This window comes from Hypomesus transpacificus, chromosome 3 (assembly GCF_021917145.1).
Source record: "Hypomesus transpacificus isolate Combined female chromosome 3, fHypTra1, whole genome shotgun sequence".
NCBI classification, from domain to species: domain Eukaryota; kingdom Metazoa; phylum Chordata; class Actinopteri; order Osmeriformes; family Osmeridae; genus Hypomesus; species Hypomesus transpacificus.
This window is the reverse complement of record NC_061062.1, coordinates 2,751,989-2,772,098: the sequence shown is the minus strand read 5'-3', so window position 1 is coordinate 2,772,098 and position 20,110 is coordinate 2,751,989. Positions and strand designations below refer to the sequence as shown.

The window sequence follows — 20,110 nt, the reverse complement described above, 5'->3', positions numbered from 1 at the left end:
TTACTAATAGGTAATGAACTGTAGCATACATATACGAATTTCATTGCTTAACCGTTTCCTATTGTGAATTATAGTAGAAAATGAAGAGAACTCATGTTGGTTCCTCAGTACAACAACGGTTTTCATTATGAAACAGTATCCTGCTATATGATTTGAGATTCAAAACATGACAGGATCGACATACTTTATTTATGAATTGTCAGCAAAGATAAACGGTGCCATCTTCTCCAGTTTTGACAAAATAGACATCCATGTATGTGGGACATGCCCATTTTTCTCAAAATATAATTTCTTGTAAAATATTTTCCTTTAGATCAAAAGGTTATTTTACAGTAAGGATCTTTGTTATTACACATTAATCTGCAACAAAGAAACAATTCTCCCACTGAATATATTTCACTCAAATACAGAAAAATGAGACAAAATCTTGAATCCACATAGAAAAAGAGCAATTTTTCATCCTAGCTAGGATTTCATTTAGATTAAAACTTCAGTTGGGTCAGCGTTGACATAGCATGTCTTCTGCCAACCTAAACAAACATATTTTTTTACCAAATGAGATTTGGGCAATCATGCAAGCCTGCATGATAACTGGTTAGTAATGTTATCATTACAGGAGCACTGAGTCTTTTGTAAATAAGGTAAATAAATAAGGTAAATAAGGTAGTTCAAAGCTACCGCACTGCATGCAATTAGAGTCTGAGCAACAACACTTGCAACCTTTTCTTAACACAGGTTAATAAATCAGTAAAACACCTGTGAGGTTCAAACATATCTGTTCAAACTTGGTAACTAATGAATGAGATGAGCATCTCTAATGCGGTCAAATCTTCTTCTGGACCAGCAGAGGGCAGCAAAGGGTTATGAAGAGAGCGAAACACCACACACAAAAGAGCTAAATTGCACCGGCAGTACCTCTGCATATGTATGTTTCAAAATTGAGGGTTTTGTGATGACACTCTGAATTAGGACATTTTAGAGAAACACATGTTATTCCATAAATATACAAGAACATATCTGATGATAAAAGAAACATACCAGCAGATACAAACCTTCCGAAACAAGGCAAGATGCATTATTTGTACTGTGAGTTTCCCTGAATAGGCTCATTTTTAATGAGCATCGACAATAAAAACAAAGTTCTGCATGGAGTCTCCTACATCAGCATATAAAGGCAGTGAAGCTGTAATAAAACGTCCTTTGAGGACAACAGACCTTGATTTCGACTGTCTTGACCAAACCTGTGGAAAATCTTACAAGGGGAAGCCTTCAGGCTGCGGTTCATCTATGTGTGAAATTGAAGGTTAAATCACAGTAAACCACACTCTGCACTGATGAGCAGCTTCCTATTCAAGCAATAAAAAAACATTTAAAAAAACAGTCACCCATTGTCATCCAGTTTATAGATCAGAACTTGATGGCTGTGGTTGGGGGTGATGCTGGGGCAGGTGCCTAGACTGTATAGGCAGGTTGAAGAGGGGTATGGCACCAGGTGATAGTGTGGCATCTCCTCCAGCCCAAAGGATGGAGAACAGCAGTCTGCCACCACCACCTTCACCCGCTTCCTGTCTGGGTAGAGAAGTCTCTTCCCTGTGGGCGGCCTGGTGCCAGCCCCTTGCTTCTTTTCCTCCTCCTCATGGTGGATCTTTCTCAGGAGGTTGTTGATGAGCACCGAGCGTCGCAGGTACGCCTCCGGATCCTCCAGATACCTCAGCTTTTCCAGGGAGATTTTGAGGATGCAGCTGCGATCCTCTTGTAGTATCAGGTGCTGCGAATGGAGGAGGGAGGGGACGCAGAGGAGTGAATACGTGTGTCAGAGAAGGAAACCTTGTCAGACACGTTATCTTAGCCATCTCAGACATGATGACCGACTGAGGAACAGAACAATAGCATCGACTCATCTTTATCACAAAGCCATCGTCCGTACTTTTTGAAAATATCCATGTAGGTCTCCATGTAAATCCTCCTCTTCCGCATATTTCCTCTTGAAGTAAGCAACTTTCGACGTTGTTGAATGGTTTGATCTCTCTTAGTAGGAATGGACTGTTTCAAATGCACAATCAGAAACATTGCAATTACAATCTCTCTCATACAATTGCAACATGGGATGCGATCAGTGGAATGACAAAATATTACGCAACTACCACAGCCAGTGGTGGAGTCCCATCCACGCTCCATTACCTGATGATGATTGTCCAAAGCCACAAAAGAGCTCTCTATCTGCAGTCCTGATCGCTTGGGCTACTCCTTTCTGAGCCTCACACATTGCCGTCAGGGCCCCTACACGATCAGAAAAGAGAGTAGGTGAGCATACATTTGAATATTTTGAGAGTTAAATTGAAAAGAACAATGGAGAGAGACGACCAATTGGAATAACGACACAATCCAGATATGATAGATAACATTTTGTGTCAGGCCATACAGGAAACATTTAGGTTCATTCACAACTGTATTCCACAAATAGGCTTCCTGTAGTAGCTGCAGCATATACCAAACTAGCTGTCATATAAAAAACGGGCGCTCATAAAGGATGAAGATAAGATATCTTGGGATACAGCCAAATGCAGGCAGGTTTGGGGGATCTGAAAACGCTTAAAACTGGGTTAAGTGAGTGCGTGCGTGGGAAGCACATGCCTAATGTGCGTTCAATAGGGAATTCTGATCCCACACACACCTGTAAACAAATAATCAATTGCTCCTGCAGTGAACAGTAAAATGGCACGTCTTCAAAAATAACTGATAAGTTGGCTTTATTAGCGCACTTGTGTAATAAAGTGACACGCATTTTCTAATAAAAAATGTTTTTTTTTGGTCGCTATTTGGTTACATGTTTACAGTTCACACATTCAAATGCAAGCAATGTATTTCGATTAGGATAATTACCTTAAAGTACTGATGTTCAACAGATGAAATGCGTTCCAAATTAGTCGGTAAAAGCTCTATTCAACATTGCCCGTGAGAATCGCTCTTTACTTGTCCAATGAGTGACCTTCCTTCTGTGCGACATTTACCGTCTGTGCCAATTATCCCCGCTCCAAGCTTTGCCTGAAGTTTGTGCTTCACACCCAGTCGCCGTATCTCCGTTTTAATAATCCCTTCAGACTCCTGGGTCTTAAAATATCCCTGTGCAACAAGCAATAACACCATTCATTCTGAAACCTCATTGGTCCTCACAGAAGCAGATGTTTCCTGTTGCTAGGAGAGTCACTAGGCAATGATGACGCCTCATCATCAGGCTCCATTATTCTTGCATCCTCTCAATGCTCTCCTTGGTTTCCAAACCTCACTATACGTTTGGCGCGGTGTTGGAGCCAAAACCTGTATCGACATCTTTCTGGACGAGTGGTGTATGCTATCAAATCAATTAAATCACCCACGTTTGTGGAAAGCAGTTGTACACACGATTTGATGTTGGTAAACATGGGCAGCTGCATCTCATATTTATTTCGCTAATACCCGGAATTAACCCAATCAAGCATATGTCAGATCTACTCATCCTTGGAATCGCAAGATTGTATTCTTAATCGCCTCTAATCGTGTGTCTGTGATTTCCTTGGAGCATTTTGGCCAACCTATTAGAACTAAAAATCCAACACTTGGCTGAAGCTGAGTGAGATTCAAAGAGCAAACGGTCAGACATCTAACATAACAGCAATCCTTTTATTGTCAAGAACAAACCTGTGTGCAAAAGTGATCTGTGCCTCTTTTTTTTTTACATGCGTTTTCCAAGCACCATGTAAACATTAAAAGATCAAATGTTTATGCATGCAATTGCAATCCTACAACTGCATTCAGAGGAACACCAAAGTATAGGCATCACATGCTAGATTTCCCTCCATAAATGGATACACATCATCCTTACATTACAGGCACTTAACTTCATCAGACTGTCAGACTTGTAGTTTTAGATAAGCATGCAGTAAAACTCACTGGTTTATTACAGGTACACTAAGCGTTTCAAAAATATATAAGGATTATGTACAGCAACTCTCGACATGCATAAATACATGAAAATATGTGTATTAAATATAGTACATAACAATCAAATATATAAATTGAACTTGTGAATATGGGGAACAACTATTAACTATCAAGTCATTAAAACAACATAGGCTCTTCCTGTAAAAGCATGACATCTGTTACATACAGTGGTCTCACTCTGATGAACATTACGGGCATAGTAAATCTCTGCACACTCAAAAAATGGTGGCATGTTGTTCTCACTTGAAGATGAATTAAGTAGTTTTAATCTTGGATAGGAATGAAAACATTGACAGACGATTGCTCCCCCCTCTTTTCAAAGAAGGTTTCAGCAGCATCAAAGATAAATTAAGTATTTGTCAAAGCAATCCCTGCCAATCACTTTGAGGTGGAGTGATTAATCGTTGGAAATTAACTTGGTAAGGGGTCACATGTGGTTCTATACGGGGGTCATTTCAAAGTAAATCGAGTCATTTGATTGACCTACTTTATCAAATCAATTCTAAAGGTTGCAAATTCAATTCCTTAAAAAGGGGCAGCAGACCTTGCCTCCCTCTGCTGTTCCAGTACAGAACCCCTTCAGCATCCTCCTCCGTGTTAAACTGTGACGATGACCCTAGGGGGGTTGGAGGTTGACTAGCTACATAAACAAATGTAATCACTCAGTGCAACGGCTGCCATATGATTCAATGAAGCCAAGAGAAGCTGGGCCAAGAGCCGAAGCATTAGCATCATCAGGCTGTGGAGTCCAAGGACCGTAAGCACCAATTACCACCCAAAAATCACACACTGCCAGGGTAATTCATCGCATGTTATTAACAGCTGCACTGAGATATTTAAAGCTTCTTTTCAGCTCAGCATTGATGGGTGTTTAAATAAGCTTTGCCCAGGGAATACATTGCTTAGGCGCTAAGAAAGGGCCTACTGCTTCATCATACCTCGTCTGATACACAGACTGTCAGGGAGGGCAGATGTTCTCGTCAAATGAGGGCAAGGTCTGCTGAGCTGCCAGTCCTTCTGGTGAGACAGAGGAGGAGGAGGGGGGGGGGCAGAGGATTGAGAACAGGGAGGTAGCAGACCAGTATTTTAGTGACTGAATGTGGGGAAGGTGAACGAGTCTTTGATTCCGAAATCTATAAAACCATCATTGAACCAACATTTTTACATAACAGTACTTTTGCCCAAACAATCTTTGACATTTTCAAACTGTAGTCGGTGCAGACTACTCTCCCACTACTTACAATAACTAGATATTTGACAGTGAAACGTAGATCCACTGTGATCATTTGTCATTATTCATTTCACAGGTTTAAACGTAAAGATCTTTCAAAACTGAGTCATCATGACTGCATGATTTCTTTTTTTCACCTGATTTCTTTGCTCTGTCCGTTTTTACAAAACTTCGCCCACAGATAATGTAAACCATCGTCTGGGGCAGCCGAATGAGAGGATGGAGCCCTGTAACATCCAGAGACAGGTGTGAGAGTAAACCAACAGCCCTGTAGCATCCAGAGACAGGTGTGAGAGCAGACCAACAGCCCTGTAACATCCAGAGACAGGTGTGAGAGTAAACCAACAGGGTTGTGGGGACTACATTCTTCCCTGTCCACCTCTCCTGACCCCGCCCTGGTCGTCAGGCCTCCAGAAGCACGTGCCAGCGGCAGACCTGCTGGCCGCGACCCTCCTTCATGTCCTGCCAGTGTAGCTGTTCCTCTTCTCCGCTGCTGTTCTGGCCCAGGGCGATCCAGCCCACCATCTCCTTGCGCTTCATGCTGCGCCGGTTGTAGATGGACACCATGAGGGTGACGTCTGACAGCTGGAACAGAGCCACCTGGAAGACGAACGTCTCCTTGTAGACGGGGTTGGGCTGGCCTCGGCGCACCGACGTCTTGCAGCGAGAGATCTCCTGGCCCACCGAGTTCAGCAGGGTCAACTTCCCGTACGTGTCTGTCGGAAACCAGAGTGGAAGGAGGCGCCATGTCGTGAAATATGACAGTGTTTATGTGCGTGTGTGAGTGTTTCTATGTGTGTGTTTCTGTGGTCTGAGTGTCTCTGTGTGGTGTGTGTGTTTCCGTGTGTGTGTTTTTGTGTGTTTGGTGTGTGTGTGTGTGTGTGCTTAAGGGGGCTTACCGGGGGGCCTGTTGATGGCCAGGTTGCGGAAGTGGCTGCCCTTGATGAGCTCCACAGACATGCGTCCTGTAGTGGCGTTGTAGGTCAGGCCCACCAGCAGCTCTGGGACCCCCCCGTGAGTCAGAGACTGAGTCGAAGACGCACTGTCGCTCTGGGACACCCCAGACAGGCTCAGCTGAGAGTCCACACTCTGACGGACACCATGACAACGTTAGAATATCGAAGGTGAGAAGGTGATAAACTTTGCGATGCTCCAGTGAGCCTGTGCTGTCATGGTATAGCCGTAATAATAATCATGTATTCATTAAGCAGTTTGCTTTCATAAAAACAGGTCAGACACACAGGGGGAATCTGAACCTGTGAGCTCTCGCTCCCTCTGCCGTCAAATGCTCTAACCGCTGAGCAACACCCACCAGCTGTGGCCTTACCTTCATGTTGCTGCGAGGCTCCAGCACCAGAGTGGTCTCAGTCACGCCCCCTTCAGGGTTCAAACCCGCCAGACGAAGCACCCTCTCCCCCATCATCTTCTCCCGGGACATCCGCCCCCCCAGGGCGTACAGTCGGAACCTCAAGGCCGACACCGCCAGGTCGGCCTGCTCCACGCGGGAGAAGCGGAAGGTTTCGTTGAAGTGGGGCAGCGCCCCCTTCTGGACGGAGGTTTTATGCCGCTGTTTCTTGGCTGGGAGGAGGACCACGTGCACCTGCCAGGAGTCCATCCCGCTGCGCTCCTTGTCGGGGATGTCCCTGGCCACCACCACGGTCACCAGCAGCTTCTCCGCGTTTGCCTTGTGCTCCAGGGCGATGATGAGATCCCCGCATTTGGGGATTGGGGGGCGGGAGCGGGCTGCAGGGGCGGCAGAGGACCCTTCCCCTGGGGGATGCTCTTGCTGAGGGAGGGAGAAAACAGGAAGTTCAGCGGGTCAGAGCTTTTGACTGCAGACTAAGAGGTTGCAGGTTCTAATCCCGACCTCTTGTATGACGCTTTGCGCCTGCAAAACGAAAGGGATTTTTATGAACTCAACACAGATCTACCGGGATGGCAATGAGATAATCGAACTAGAAACGCTGTGCATTTTAATAGGGCATTATCATCATTTGATGACAGTAATCACATGAATGATAACATTTGCCACATGGAACCTGAATAGAAGGAGATCAATGCAATGAAGCCTAAGTCTGACCTCAGCCAAGCAGCACCTAACAGGGTCAACAAACACCACGGCGATCGTGTCACCATGTTGACAGAGCGGGAGAAGTGTTGGCGTTGGCACGGCGACCGCGGATAAGATAAGATAATCACAGTGTCGTCCGCGCAGAGCGTACAGCACATGTCAGGTGAAGGGCTCTTCTTCAAGCTGCGTATCGGGCATCAAGCACCACAGATCTTTGGCTCCACAAATCTCGAAATGATGATGGTCATCTTCACAGCAGAATGACGGACGCCTCGCATTTCCATGTGAAGATGATGAAACAAGTGGGGTCTGCTCTAAGCACGGATTGCTCCCAATTCTATTGTGTGGATTGGCGGCTAAGAGGCACTTTTATGCTACCACACACATCAACACACACACACACACTCACACACAAACAAATACACACACACACAAACAAACACACACCATCGCACACCAACAAGCTGTTGTGGGCGTCTGGGCTCGGGTAAGCACTGGGCCCAGTGCCGATGACGCCGGCCAACATCTCCCACCCACTCACTATCACCTCTCTCTAACTAGGCCGATAATCAATCATGACACATTAGTACTTTAGCACAGTAACACACTGACACCGCGCGTCGTCATTAGCAACACACACAGACCCCTTTGGTTTAACAGGCTGGGTTTTGCTATTCCAAACGTCAGATTCATATTCATGAGGTTTGTTACACAAGGCTTGAGGAAGGAGTCGTGTATCGTACAGACAGCCTGAGGGGGGGTTACGCCACGCTTGTCTTGGTGTGCCCAAATTCAGTTAGGTTGGAAAACACAGCTGAAAAATATGTCTCATAAAAATTCCAAGTCTCTAACTGTCAGTTCTGACTCAACCCTGTCTTCCTTTTCTTTCCATAACAAATCCCTCACCACTGTGACCCCTGATGAAACTCAGAGTCCCATGCAGATACAGGTCTTGTTAGTCTTCAGACATAACTTTTCTCTGGGCTTCGTGTTGGTGACTGGGCCTCTCATCTGCAGTACCTCGGGGCTCCATGTGGAGGAGCTGTCTGTGGTGTCGTTGTTCTCCTGGTCGTCTACGGCCGTCTCCATCTCCAGGCTTCCCTCCGTGTCCCGTCGGCTCATGCCGGGGGCCGGGCTGGCCTCTGTGACCCCCCTGCCCACCGAGCCTTCCCCCAGGGGGCCATCCAGAGCCTCGTCCACGATCTGGGAGCGCACGGAGCCAGGCCTCTCGCCCTGCTGAGACAGCGGGTCTCTGGGACCCTGGGCGTCCAGGGGGTCCTGGACTCTGGGACCTTGGGAATCCAGGGGGTCCTGGTAACTTAGCCTGCTCTGGGCATCCATATCTGGGGAAGGACACAGATTGTGACATGGTGATTTGCAACTATGTACACATCCACGATCGATGGATCTTATGTCAGCAGGTTGCCTGGCGATGTGCTGTACGTTTGCAAGCAACCACAAAGTAATTGAATCCCTATTCATCCACAGACCACGTGATTGGCCCACTTATGCACATACAATTATATTGTTATGCAACTCTTTATGGCCCATTCAGAGCTGGGTTGGTACAAACTGTACCTCAGTCTGATCAATGACAATTAACTCCAATTCAGTATCTCATTATGTCATTGTTGTAAGTGAGTATTCACCATGGCAACATTGACTCATCAGAGCGTGTCCTGGGGTTTCGATTGGCTATTATGTCATTCAGGCTCTCACATGCTGGCTGAAGGGAAGAACATGCTAGAGACAACATGGGATGGCCGAGGAAAAGCTGCTGTGAATCTCACGGCACCACAGGATCCAGAGGAGACAGTGTAAGTGTGAATATCTGTGTGTGTGTGTGTGTGTGAGAAGTGAGGATTCAGTACGGATTGAGAAGATGTCTTAAGGATAAGTCTCTTTCCCTTTGGTTTCAGTATCCCCACCATATGTATAATGTTGCCTTGGTAGGCAGTCACTATAATCTGATCCTTCTAATACCATGTTTAAGACACCCCAAGCCCATCTCAATACATTCCTAATGAATCAGAAGACCCAGGGGGCTATCTATCTGCCCTATGTTGATCTGGCAACAGAGTGGTCCAATCAAGCTAAGCTCTTTACAGACAGTAATCCGTGTTGAAAATGGTATTTGGGATTCAGGTCAGTAGGTTGAATCATCCTGCTGGATCACAACTATATACACACAAGTGTCCATATGTCAGTTTTGTGTTTTGTGGTGTCAAATGAATGTACAGTGGTTGCTCTTTAGGGCCCTCTGAGCATTACATTAGGTATCTATGCTTATCTTAGTGACCACTGTGTGTTAGTGTGTATGTGTGTGTGTGGGGTGTGTGTGTGAGTGCACATGTGACTGTGAGCATGTGAATGAGTGTGTGTGTGTGTGTGTTTCCCGGTACCTTCAAAGTCGGAGGGCTCTGTGCTACCCTCTTCCTGGTCCGACAGCAGGCGGGTGAAGGGCCGCTGACACGGTGCAGGCTGGGATAGTGCCTCGGAGGTGGCTGTGCAGCGGAAGCTCTGGGATCGCGACACTGAGATCTCAAACTGCTTCACTATCTCCTCCTCACTGTCAGACGAGCTGGAGTCATCCTCGTCATCCCCATAGCTGTTCACTGTAGGGGTCACACACACAGAGACATACAAAGGTTCATGCGGGGGGGAGGAGAGACTAGAGCAGGCAGAAGTTACTGAGGACTCAAACATAGAGGAGAGGATGTGAGGAGATGAGGGGAGGAGTTGAGGAAAGGTGAGAGGAGCAGAGAGAGGAGAGCACAGAGGAAGGAAGGAAAGCAGAGAAGGAAAACAGATAGAGGACAGATGAGAAAAAAGAGGAGGGGAGAGGAGAAGAGAGGAGAAGAGAGAGGAGAAGAGAGGAGAGGAGGAAAGGAGAGCAGAGAGGAGAGGTGATGGATGAAGTTTGCAAAGTAACAAGAGGGAAAGCAGAGGACAAAAAAGAGAAAAGCAAATCAACACAAATAAAGCTCTCTGAACTCTGCCAAACGCAGTTGCTATGAAGGATCTGAAAGTGAGAGGAACCATGTTTAGATCACAAAGCCAATATAGAGTAACAGCTACTGTAATCTTCAAATCTTCAGCCTGGTTAGCAGACTAGCATCTTGAGTTTATAATTGGCTGACAACAGACAGACTGACGTTCTAATAGAGATCTGTGTCTTATCACCCCCGTCTCATTGATCAGAGCAGGTCACCAAGCATGACATGTACCTCTTTACCTGAGCCATCACCATGGTTACAGGATAGCGCCGGTGAGTGGGCGAATGGCAGCTGATTGATTTACCACGGTCCCGCCCACCTCTGGTGCTTGACACGTCTCCAGGAACGTAGTGAGTGTGTGCGTGTGTGTGTGTGTGCGTGTCTGTGCGCGTGTGTGTGTGTGTGCATTTGAGGCGCTGTCTAACCTGCAGTCGTCTGCTGATCCTATTCCTACTAACTCCGTTATTATCACTTGAATGCTAGTAATCAAAACGCTTCCCTTTCACATGAGCATCATTCAAAGACCTTGTCGTCTCACAAAGACCACGTTGAACCCATACACAACGCCTCAATAACCACGCACACTGATGCCCCCCTCATTTCGCCAGAACCTCAACCAAATCACAGTGAGAGCGCATTCAGACGAAATGAACTTCGATCGTACAGTACAGCGCCACGTGTTCGAAAAAAAAGGTTTCTGGAACACACAGCAGGCATGGAAAGACTAGGCTTCAATCTCCATAACTCTCCTGACTACAGGAGCAGCACACCTGTGCTGACCTTCAGGAACTGTCAGGCTTCTCTGTTCCTATGCAACCGTGGCAGCAGCTCACCCAGGAGGGCTTATCAAGACGGCCTTTCTCAAAGCCCCGCGTTTTAAAAGCTGGCTACGCTCAATGTGACTAATGCAGGCACAATGCTCTCTCAAGAATAGGTATGTGTGAAGTGAAGTGTTTCATTCAATGTTTCAGGAACCGCTGTGCTGTTTCCGAGGTGATGAGAAAGGTTGTCGAGACAACAGTCCAGATGTCATGTTCAGCAGCTGGCTGTCTCAGAAGAGGTTGGACCATTTCCCCCGACTGAAATGGTCCTTCCAGACCACAGACCTGACAGGTAACACTCAAAGAGCTTGTCATTTTACAGCTAATCGATGAACAAGGAATCATTGTAAGGGTGACGTGTGTATCTATGTATGTAGGAGTCAGGTGGCTAAGCAGTTAGGGAATCGGGCTAATAATCAGAAGGTTGCTGGTTTGATTCCCAGCTGTGTAAAAATGACGTGTCCTTGGGCAAGGCACTTCACCCTACTTGCCTCGGGGGAATGTCCCTGTTCTTACTGTAAGTCGCTCTGGATAAATGACTAAATGTAAATGTAATGTATCTGTGTGTGTATGTGGGTGTGAACCTGTAAGCTTGTATCTGTAATGTATGTGTGTGTGTGTGGGTAGTGCTAAGTGTGTGTGTGTGCATGCATGCGTGTATGTGTGTGTTTCCAAGCAGCCCTGAACAGTGTTTACAGTAATGTTCCTATCCTGGAAGTATCCTGGACAGGTAGGATAACAGCTCTGGGTACACTGGATGTTTGTGTTTGAGAGAGAGCAAACATTCAATTCCAAAACTGATATCCAAAAACCTACATCAGAATCTGACCTGAGCTGTCATGTAATGGCTCAAATCTTCACTGAATTGAGTGTAACAAGGCATCCTAACACACTAATGTCTCAGTGGAGATGTTTGCTTAAGGAACTATCTAGAAAAGCAAGAGTCCTAAGCAGCTACGATTTCGCAGAGAGCTCGTGGTTTACCTTTAGCTTAAGGGAGGTGTTTGACAGGACAGATAAGGATGACGTGTGTCATAAGTTGTACTGAGCATACCTTTCCAGGATATTATATTAGTCATGCCATTATAGTCAATTTCTCCAAGCTAAGTAAGCCTAGCAGGAAGCTGGTATACGTGATGAGATATATATATTGGTATAATAAAAGAGCACTGACTGGATCAATACTGATGAGCAGTGATGTTACATTAGTATCCTTCAATGGCAGTCCCAACCCAACCCCACCGCCCATCGCCCACAGTTGTCCAGAATCCCTACATCCTCCTCCCTCTACCCCCTCCTCCTCCTCCCTCTACCCCTTCCTCCTTCCTCCTCCTCCTCCCCCCTCCTCCTCCTCCCTCTACCCCCTCCTCCTCCTCCCTCTACCCTCTCCTCCCCCCCAACCCCCTCCAGAGGCGGTCCACTCACCCAGCCCTTGGCGGATCCCAGGCCGGCTACGAGAGCCCTTCTTGCGACCGTGTTGCTCCAGGCAGGGCAGCCCTCCGACGCGTGAGAAGCACAACTTCTTATTGATGAAGAGGAAAAGGACGGCCAGGACCACCACGAAGACCCCGACGGCCGACAGGAAGCCAATGGCCTCGGGGGTGACTGTGAGGGACAGAGGACACACGATGACACACTGATCAGACCACACAAACAGACAGTCTGGACACACACACACACACGCAGGCACACACAAGGTACACACACAGACAGAAAGGGAAGTTCTTTTATTATCAGAGCTACAAGAATCATTTGATAAACATGAGAGGAAAAAAATGGATGTTTGGGTTAACAAACATGCTTCTGGATACTGCATCAAGTGGTTTGTTTTGATCTAAAACACTTGTTGGCTGAACTGTATCAGCTAGTATTACATTCAGTGAACTTGTAAACAAACAAATCATATGAAATTTGATGGGATGGGTGATGGTGACTATGCTTTAGTCAGTAACATAGAGACAATGCATAGTCCAACTCTTGTAACATCCCTTCTACTGAGAAGCCGCTTCATTTATTGTGAAATGATTCTGCAGAGAAGCTGTGGTCCTCATCTTCACAATCCTCCCCTTATTAGGGCTTGTTTAGTGTCCTGGGTAAAGGGTCTGGCCACTGTCCTAGAAAGACCGTGAGTGGGACTTGTGTAAACAGAGAAAGAAAAGAGAGACAAGACTGAGAAGAGATAGTGAGAGGGAGAGACAGGAGAGGAGGAGAGAGGGAGGAGTCAGTAAACAAGATAGGAGGAGAAGAAAGAGAGACAGAGGAGAGAGAGAGAGGAGTCAGTGAACAAGATAGGATAAGAAGAAAGAGAGACAGAGAAGAGAGAGAGAAAGGGTGAGTCATGTAGGGAGAGGAGGAGAGACAGAGAGCACTCCAGTCTGAATGAGCAGACAGACCCTTCTCCAGCAGATGAATACACAAACAAGAGGGTGCCGTGTTTGGTCGTTTCCACGACAACCTCCAAAGTGGATTTGAATCAATGGAAAGAAAAAAAAGAGGGGTTTACCATGACTCCATGCCCTGAGGAAACAACTGTCCCAACTGGCATCATGTCAACACTAAAGAACAGATTAGCGTAGGTGTGTGTGGGTGAATGCCCCTATTTGTGTGTATATTCTCATGCAAAAGACACTGATGCATATTTTACAATCCCCTTGTCAATGTCTTAAACCCATCATTCTCTCCTTGAAGTCTTTTGAATTCTCTGCAGCACTTCTCAGCCTCTTCCTAAACCCCCAAGGTCCACATTTGTTATTCCACTGTGTCGTGTGTGGTTGGGTGGGCGTATTCCTCTCTCTCTCTGTGTTCACGTCTGTGTAGATCTTCAAGCCGTGTAGGCACAGACTACTCCAGTATTCCCGCACTGACATCAACATGCACTGAGCAGAGCAGACACTGGTAGTGTGACCCCAAAACAAGCGATGTGGGGCTCCCGTCGGAGCTGCACACAGACAGACACCTCACTATCCCCCTCTCAGAGCCCCCTGTGTCTGCCTGCAGATGGACAGGAAATGGTCCTGGGTCAGGGGTTGGCCAGACACCTGCTACTCCTACAGAGCCCGCAGCAGTGCAATCTGCCATCTAGCCCACTCACACACACACACTCACACACACACACACTCACACACTCACACACACTCACACACACACGCTCACACGCATGCGCGCGCCGAGCCCACACACAACCACGGAAAGACACACACACATACACACGTATCAGATGAGCTAACGCATCACAGCGGACCTCACAGGCAGAGGTACCTTCACTGCCATGTGAGTCAGAAAGTGGTGGAACTTCAAAAGCTGCCTTTGAAAGCGAGGGGCAGATGAGGGATGCCCAGAGTGGGGCAGGGGCAGCCCAGAGGAGAGGAGCTAATCACCCACATTAATGACTTTACAGCAGACAGGCAGGCAGCACCAAGCCCCTTTGTTCTCGCACACCAATCACATCCCTTAAACGGCTCTGTGTTGTAATAACTTTCATGGACTAATGAGCCGTCATTTGGACTATTCTCTTGTACTGGACATTTCTTCTCTTCCCCCCCGATCCCCCCCCCCCCCCCCGCGTATGGAAACACATCAAAGAGTTATCAGTTTTCCACTCGCTAGTTTGACTTCAAAGCTGGGTAGAGAAGTCAGCAGCATAATAATCAAGCTATTGTAATATTCACACATAAGCACGCTGACACCCTGGCAGTCATGCACATGATGTCACGGCCACAGCCGTGCCCCCCTATTGTTTTTGGTTTTGCCCTGCCCTAGTGTTTCCCTGTCATTGTCGTCACCTGTGTCATTCAGTTGTCGTTAGTTTCATTGTGTTCACCTGTGTCTTTGTTTCTGTGTATTTAGGTTCCTGCTTTGTGTCCAGTCTTTGTCTTAGCATTACCCTTTGTCCCTGCGTGTGCCCTGTCTGTTTCCCGTTTTGAGAATTAAACCTGTGTTCCTCGCTATGCCTCGGTACTCCCCTGCATTTGGGTCCAACCCCACCTCACGTCGTGACACATGATGAATACTAAAAAACGGGACCACGCACACGCATTAATATTCAGACGCATCCCAACGCCCATCAACAGAAATCTCCCATCCCCAGCCAACTCTCTGCCCTCTGGCTTCGAGCACACAGGGAGACACAGCAGAGACAGATCAACACTCACCTGTACGTGCCTAAGTCGAATCAAAACACTTCAGAACAAGAGTCCTTTTGATGGAGCAGTGAATTCTACTCATTAGCCAGGCTCGGGAGAGAGAAAACTCAGACAAACACAGGTGTGTAGCTGGGAGAGAGGCAGGGCCTGGAGAACTCTGGTATGTTGTGTGTTTGTTCAGTATGAGTGAGCCTGTTGTTTGAGGGCACAGGTGTGGCGCAAGCCAGGCACAGATACAGGTGTGTATGTGTGTGTGTGTGTGTATGTGTGTGTGTGTGTTGGTGAGAATATGAATGTAGTGCACCTTCCTCCCCCCAAGTCTAATCCTTGTTACAAAAATATACTGCTGATTATTTATCGTGGCACAATGGTAAGCGTTTGTGATGCATGAACAGGTGGATGTGTTTGTGTCAACAGAATCACAGGGGTCAAAGCGGCCAAACTGGACCTGGTTGCATGTGCTTTCCTCTGTGTCCACAACCTCAAGCCCATTGGCCACCACACACACACACACCTGAAAATCACACTTGGTTTCCTTGGAAACTGCCCAACGGCTCTGTTAAGAGATAATAATGTGTGTTCCTTTGCCCACACACATAAAGGACCCATGTTACCATGGCGCTGTCAGTCCTGCCTTGATTGGACAGGAAGAGGAGGTTCAAGTGACAGAGGTGAGTCATTGTCCTGGGTTCACTGGGATTGACTCTTAGGAACAATACACATGTTCAGCCTGAGACCATAACAATCTTGTCTCTATAGACACAAACTAATCACTATGAGATTGTGAGTTGAGCTGCTGATAATGCAGTATTTTTATCAGTTTATTTATTTTTTACAATCAGCATGCGACTTCTGACTTTACAGGCTAGATTGCATGCTATTTGCTTTAAGATCATGAAGGTTTTTACTCCTGTTATAGTAATAAGGCCTATCATAGCTGTACCATCACAATGTTGATATCCAGCGCCCTCTGCTGGTTACCGTCAGTCGATGCACCCTCCACATAAACTGACATGTAATGTGACCAAATGTAATGGCTCCACCTGTTGGCTAATTTCAGTCATTGAAAACCAACAGATCTGATTCTCAATCTATAAACATGACAAAACCCTTCAGGCTAACGATCTTTCCATAATTAATCTGCTGAGGTGTTGTTGACGAGTTTGTTGGTCAACTAACTAGGAGTCAGATGGCTGAGCGGTGAGGGAGTCGGGCTAGTAATCAGAAGGTTGCCGGATCGATTCCCCGCCGTGCCAAATGATGTTGTGTCCTTAGGCAAGGCACTTCACCCTACTTGCCTCGGGGGGAATGTCCCTGTACTTAGTGTAAGTCGCTCTGGATAAATGTAAATGTAACTAACAAGATGATGGTTGCTAAGAGAGAGTTCAAATGAAGCAAATGTTTTCTCTAAGGAAACTCTCTCGTAAAATTCTACGAAAGAGACCCCCAAAAATCTCTAACTAAAGCAGTTCTTAATAAAAGCATAATAACAACATCTTACGGATCCCAGGAGGAGTCTGTGTGTCCTGTGAGTCTGAATATCCTGTTTCTTTCTCCATGCTTTCCCTGCATCAGGATCCAGAAGTCTAGCTTCTGCTCTCACATCAAGTTCTGGTCTCCAGAACTGGTCTCTGGTCTCTCAACCCCCCTTTCCTCTGCGTCTGGCTCTGCTCTCTGACCAGGCACCGAGTCTCTCAGTCATTCTTAGTGTTCTTCCTGCTTCCTGTCTCGCTGGGCAAAATGGAACACCCTTCCTGAATGCCGCTTTGAGGCCCAACAACACAAGAGGCGATGAAAGTACAATGCCTTTCAGCCTGGACACAACTAAACCCAACACTGTCCAACTGTTAAATGATCAACTGTTCTTCAGATATCACATGTTAACCACAAGAACATTTTTGCTCACTTAAAAGACAATCATCAGACTGTATATTTCCATCAGCTAATGTCTGCTATTAGCAACCATACAGAGCGGTTAAACAACATAGCAAATCAATCGACAGAAGAAAAAGAAGAGGGCTGATTCGGTTTCTTAATTCGGCTCATTTGTTTGTACTGAAATGCACTCTCAATCTTCTCCACTAGATATTACTCATCAGGCCTCAGTGGATGTGATAAACATAAGCACTTTCCACCAACCCCCCACCCCACCCTTCATCCTCTCCCTTCATCATCCTCACCCCACCCCCCACCCCTCATCCTCTCCTCCCCCTTCATCATCCTCACCCCACCCCCCACCCCTCATCCTCTCCTCCCCCTTCATCATCCTCAGCCCACCCCCACCCCTCATCCTCTCCCCTCCCTTCATCATCCTCACCCCACCCCCCACCCCTCATCCTCTCCTCCCCCTTCATCATCCTCACCCCACCCCCCACCCCTCATCCTCTCCTCCCCCTTCATCATCCTCACCCCACCCCCCATCCCCTACAGCCCAGCAGGGGGAAAGGGGAGCATGAATTAAGCATGGTCTTCACTGTAACTAGGCCAGAGTGAGCAGTAGACTGAGTATAACTATCCCTTTACTCAACAATCTCCATGAGCCTTCTACTGAACCACTAAGGACCACATACAGAGATGAGACGTTACACAGTATATCTTCAGTCTCGCTCAGGGGCTTAACTTGAGAGAGGCAACCGAGGTTTCATTAACAGTATTGACACAGTTTAATGACTGGTGGTCCTTATCCTAGAACTTGGTTGAGTGCTATGCTGTGACATGATACTTGACAGTTCTAGACTAGTTGGCATGGGGATATTGGAAGATCCTAAGTGACTATAATCACCACTGCATGTACTATACCTTACCACTAACAGGCCATCAAACCAGGCAATTGCTTAATTATAGTGGCCACTTAGGACATTGAACTTATGGTCAGACAGGTATGGGTGTGATTCAGTAAACTACAGACAGTGCTTCTTGGATTGTTATTATACCTCACGAGTAAAGAAAATATGTTATAGATATTTTATGTTTGATAACAGGCAACTAAACTACTGATTCTAATGGCCTTGGATGGTATTTAAGTGTCCTCTTTGCATGCATATTTCTAAAATAAAAGTGATAAAATCAGAAGGGAGGATATTTGCATCACATATCCCAACACATGACAGCAGTGAGTCATAATAGTACAGTGAACAAGTATCTATACAGATTTAATTATTCCATGTAAGTGTAGAAATAAACCTTAATTGTTGTGTGAGAGACTGTTCTCACATTTTTCCTCGTCAACTTGTGGGTTTTAATGCTAAATTCAAAAACACGCCAAAGAAAACATTACAGTGCGTCATAAATAATTTAACAACGTAAGTCAAAAGACAGCAATGTGTGTAAACTATTTATAATATTTGACTATTGCTAAACCAAATGATCATCATACTAGCCTATACTAAAGGTGGGCTCAATTGGCTGCATCGTCTTCTGTCGTTTGTAAACCAAACTTATGTTTACCTATTTAGCCTCTGAAACCTATGTTGTCGTAGGCTAATATTTCTATCGCATCATGAACAATGTAGGCTACCATAAGCAGACGATTAATATGATGTTCTGGTGCACATTTATCGATCAGATAGCAGGTAATCCACTCAAAGATGAATTATTAGCCTACATGTTTTGACAATAGTCAAATATAATGCCGTGCACAATTGGATACACCATAAAGTAAAAGATAAGGCATCTCTGGTTGCAGCTTATGCGATATGCTAGAACAGTTATTGTAAAAATAGAAACACCATATAGGCGCTGCACTACAATGGATAATAATACCATACCCCCGTTAGAAATATATAACTTCAGTGCTTCCAATACTTACTGTCTGAGGCCATGATTGAAAACAGATTTGGTCGGATTGCGTAGGTTAACTAACGCATCTTATGTTTCAACATTGTTCTTCCTGGATGCCGATCAAAATCGGTCGGATACGGTAGCGGGATGCTCCTCGCTCCCCTCCGACGTTGCCCCGTTCTTTCTATCCGCATGCGGTATGATGGACCCATCCATCCTCCTGACGCCTCTCCAACAAGCCATTCCTCGATATTGTTCCGGTGCTGGCCACTCTACCTATCACGTTGTCTCAACGGCTACCACTGACCTCTCGGCGCACCAGGACCTATACGCTATTTGGTTACAGATCAATACAAAAGCGGGCTGGAGAAACCTCAAGAGGATTGCATTAGAAAACGATAAATGTGACACTTACCGCTCCTAGAAGTAACTGTAAAGATACATGTCTTAATTGTTAAAGAGCTATTGCTTTCTTGAGTAGTTCTTGATAACTTGGCGCCCTTCCTTCACAGCTGCCTCTCCCAGTTCCAGGAACGTTCACAGAACGCAGTTTGCTGACGGCATTGGAGTAAGTGGTATAAGAGTGAAGATCAATTCTAGTTAACTACACAAAGTTTAACGTAAAGGAAAACAATTTTTATTACTTTAGACAATGAGAAGTAACCCATTTCCATAAACTGCTTTCTGCTATTCGCAGTGTCCATTAATGACTGAAGACCCAGCGGGTCATGGAGAATGACCCTGGCTTAACACGTGTCACAGTCGAGGCACTGAAGAAGCGACACAAGATGATGACTTCCTTAGATTGATATGGCAACACTGGGGATTTGGCTGACATCAAAGAAACGGGAGGATAAAAGCATAGTAAAATTGAGAGCATAGATGAACCGATAAAAGATCTGATGAAACACTAAACCAGTAGGCCTATATTATTCCCCCAAACCAGAGGAAGCATCTGCAAATATATTTTCCTTGTGACTTTATCTGATCAGCTGAAAAGTGATACTGCCCTTGAAGGTCTACTTCCAAACATTTGACTGAGATGTAGGTAAAAAAAAAAAAGAAAAAAGGGTTTGGTACTTTGATAC

At 46.0% G+C, this 20,110-nt stretch overlaps 1 protein-coding gene across 9 annotated transcripts; it reads right to left on the bottom strand.

The window, feature by feature from the left end:
* Positions 1 to 204: 204 nt before the first annotated feature.
* syt16 (synaptotagmin XVI) lies at positions 205 to 19,265 on the bottom strand. Of its 9 annotated transcripts, none has more exons than XM_047048660.1 (11): positions 16,744 to 16,902; positions 12,526 to 12,705; positions 9,686 to 9,898; positions 8,304 to 8,626; positions 6,540 to 6,998; positions 6,112 to 6,301; positions 5,350 to 5,928; positions 4,920 to 4,998; positions 2,182 to 2,280; positions 1,928 to 2,043; positions 205 to 1,768 (listed from the first exon to the last, which is right to left on the bottom strand). In XM_047048660.1, exons 1-7 carry the CDS (start codon positions 16,799 to 16,801, stop codon positions 5,615 to 5,617), a joined length of 1,737 nt encoding a protein of 578 aa, XP_046904616.1. In that variant the 5' UTR covers positions 16,802 to 16,902; the 3' UTR covers positions 205 to 1,768; positions 1,928 to 2,043; positions 2,182 to 2,280; positions 4,920 to 4,998; positions 5,350 to 5,614. The 9 variants fall into 9 exon arrangements, with proteins under 9 accessions (XP_046904616.1, XP_046904651.1, XP_046904642.1 ...); XM_047048695.1 differs by having other exon boundaries at positions 4,920 to 4,995; XM_047048686.1 differs by lacking the exons at positions 205 to 1,768; positions 1,928 to 2,043; positions 2,182 to 2,280 and having other exon boundaries at positions 3,608 to 4,998; positions 5,350 to 5,439; positions 5,559 to 5,928.
* Between the last annotated feature and the right edge of the window lie 845 nt (positions 19,266 to 20,110).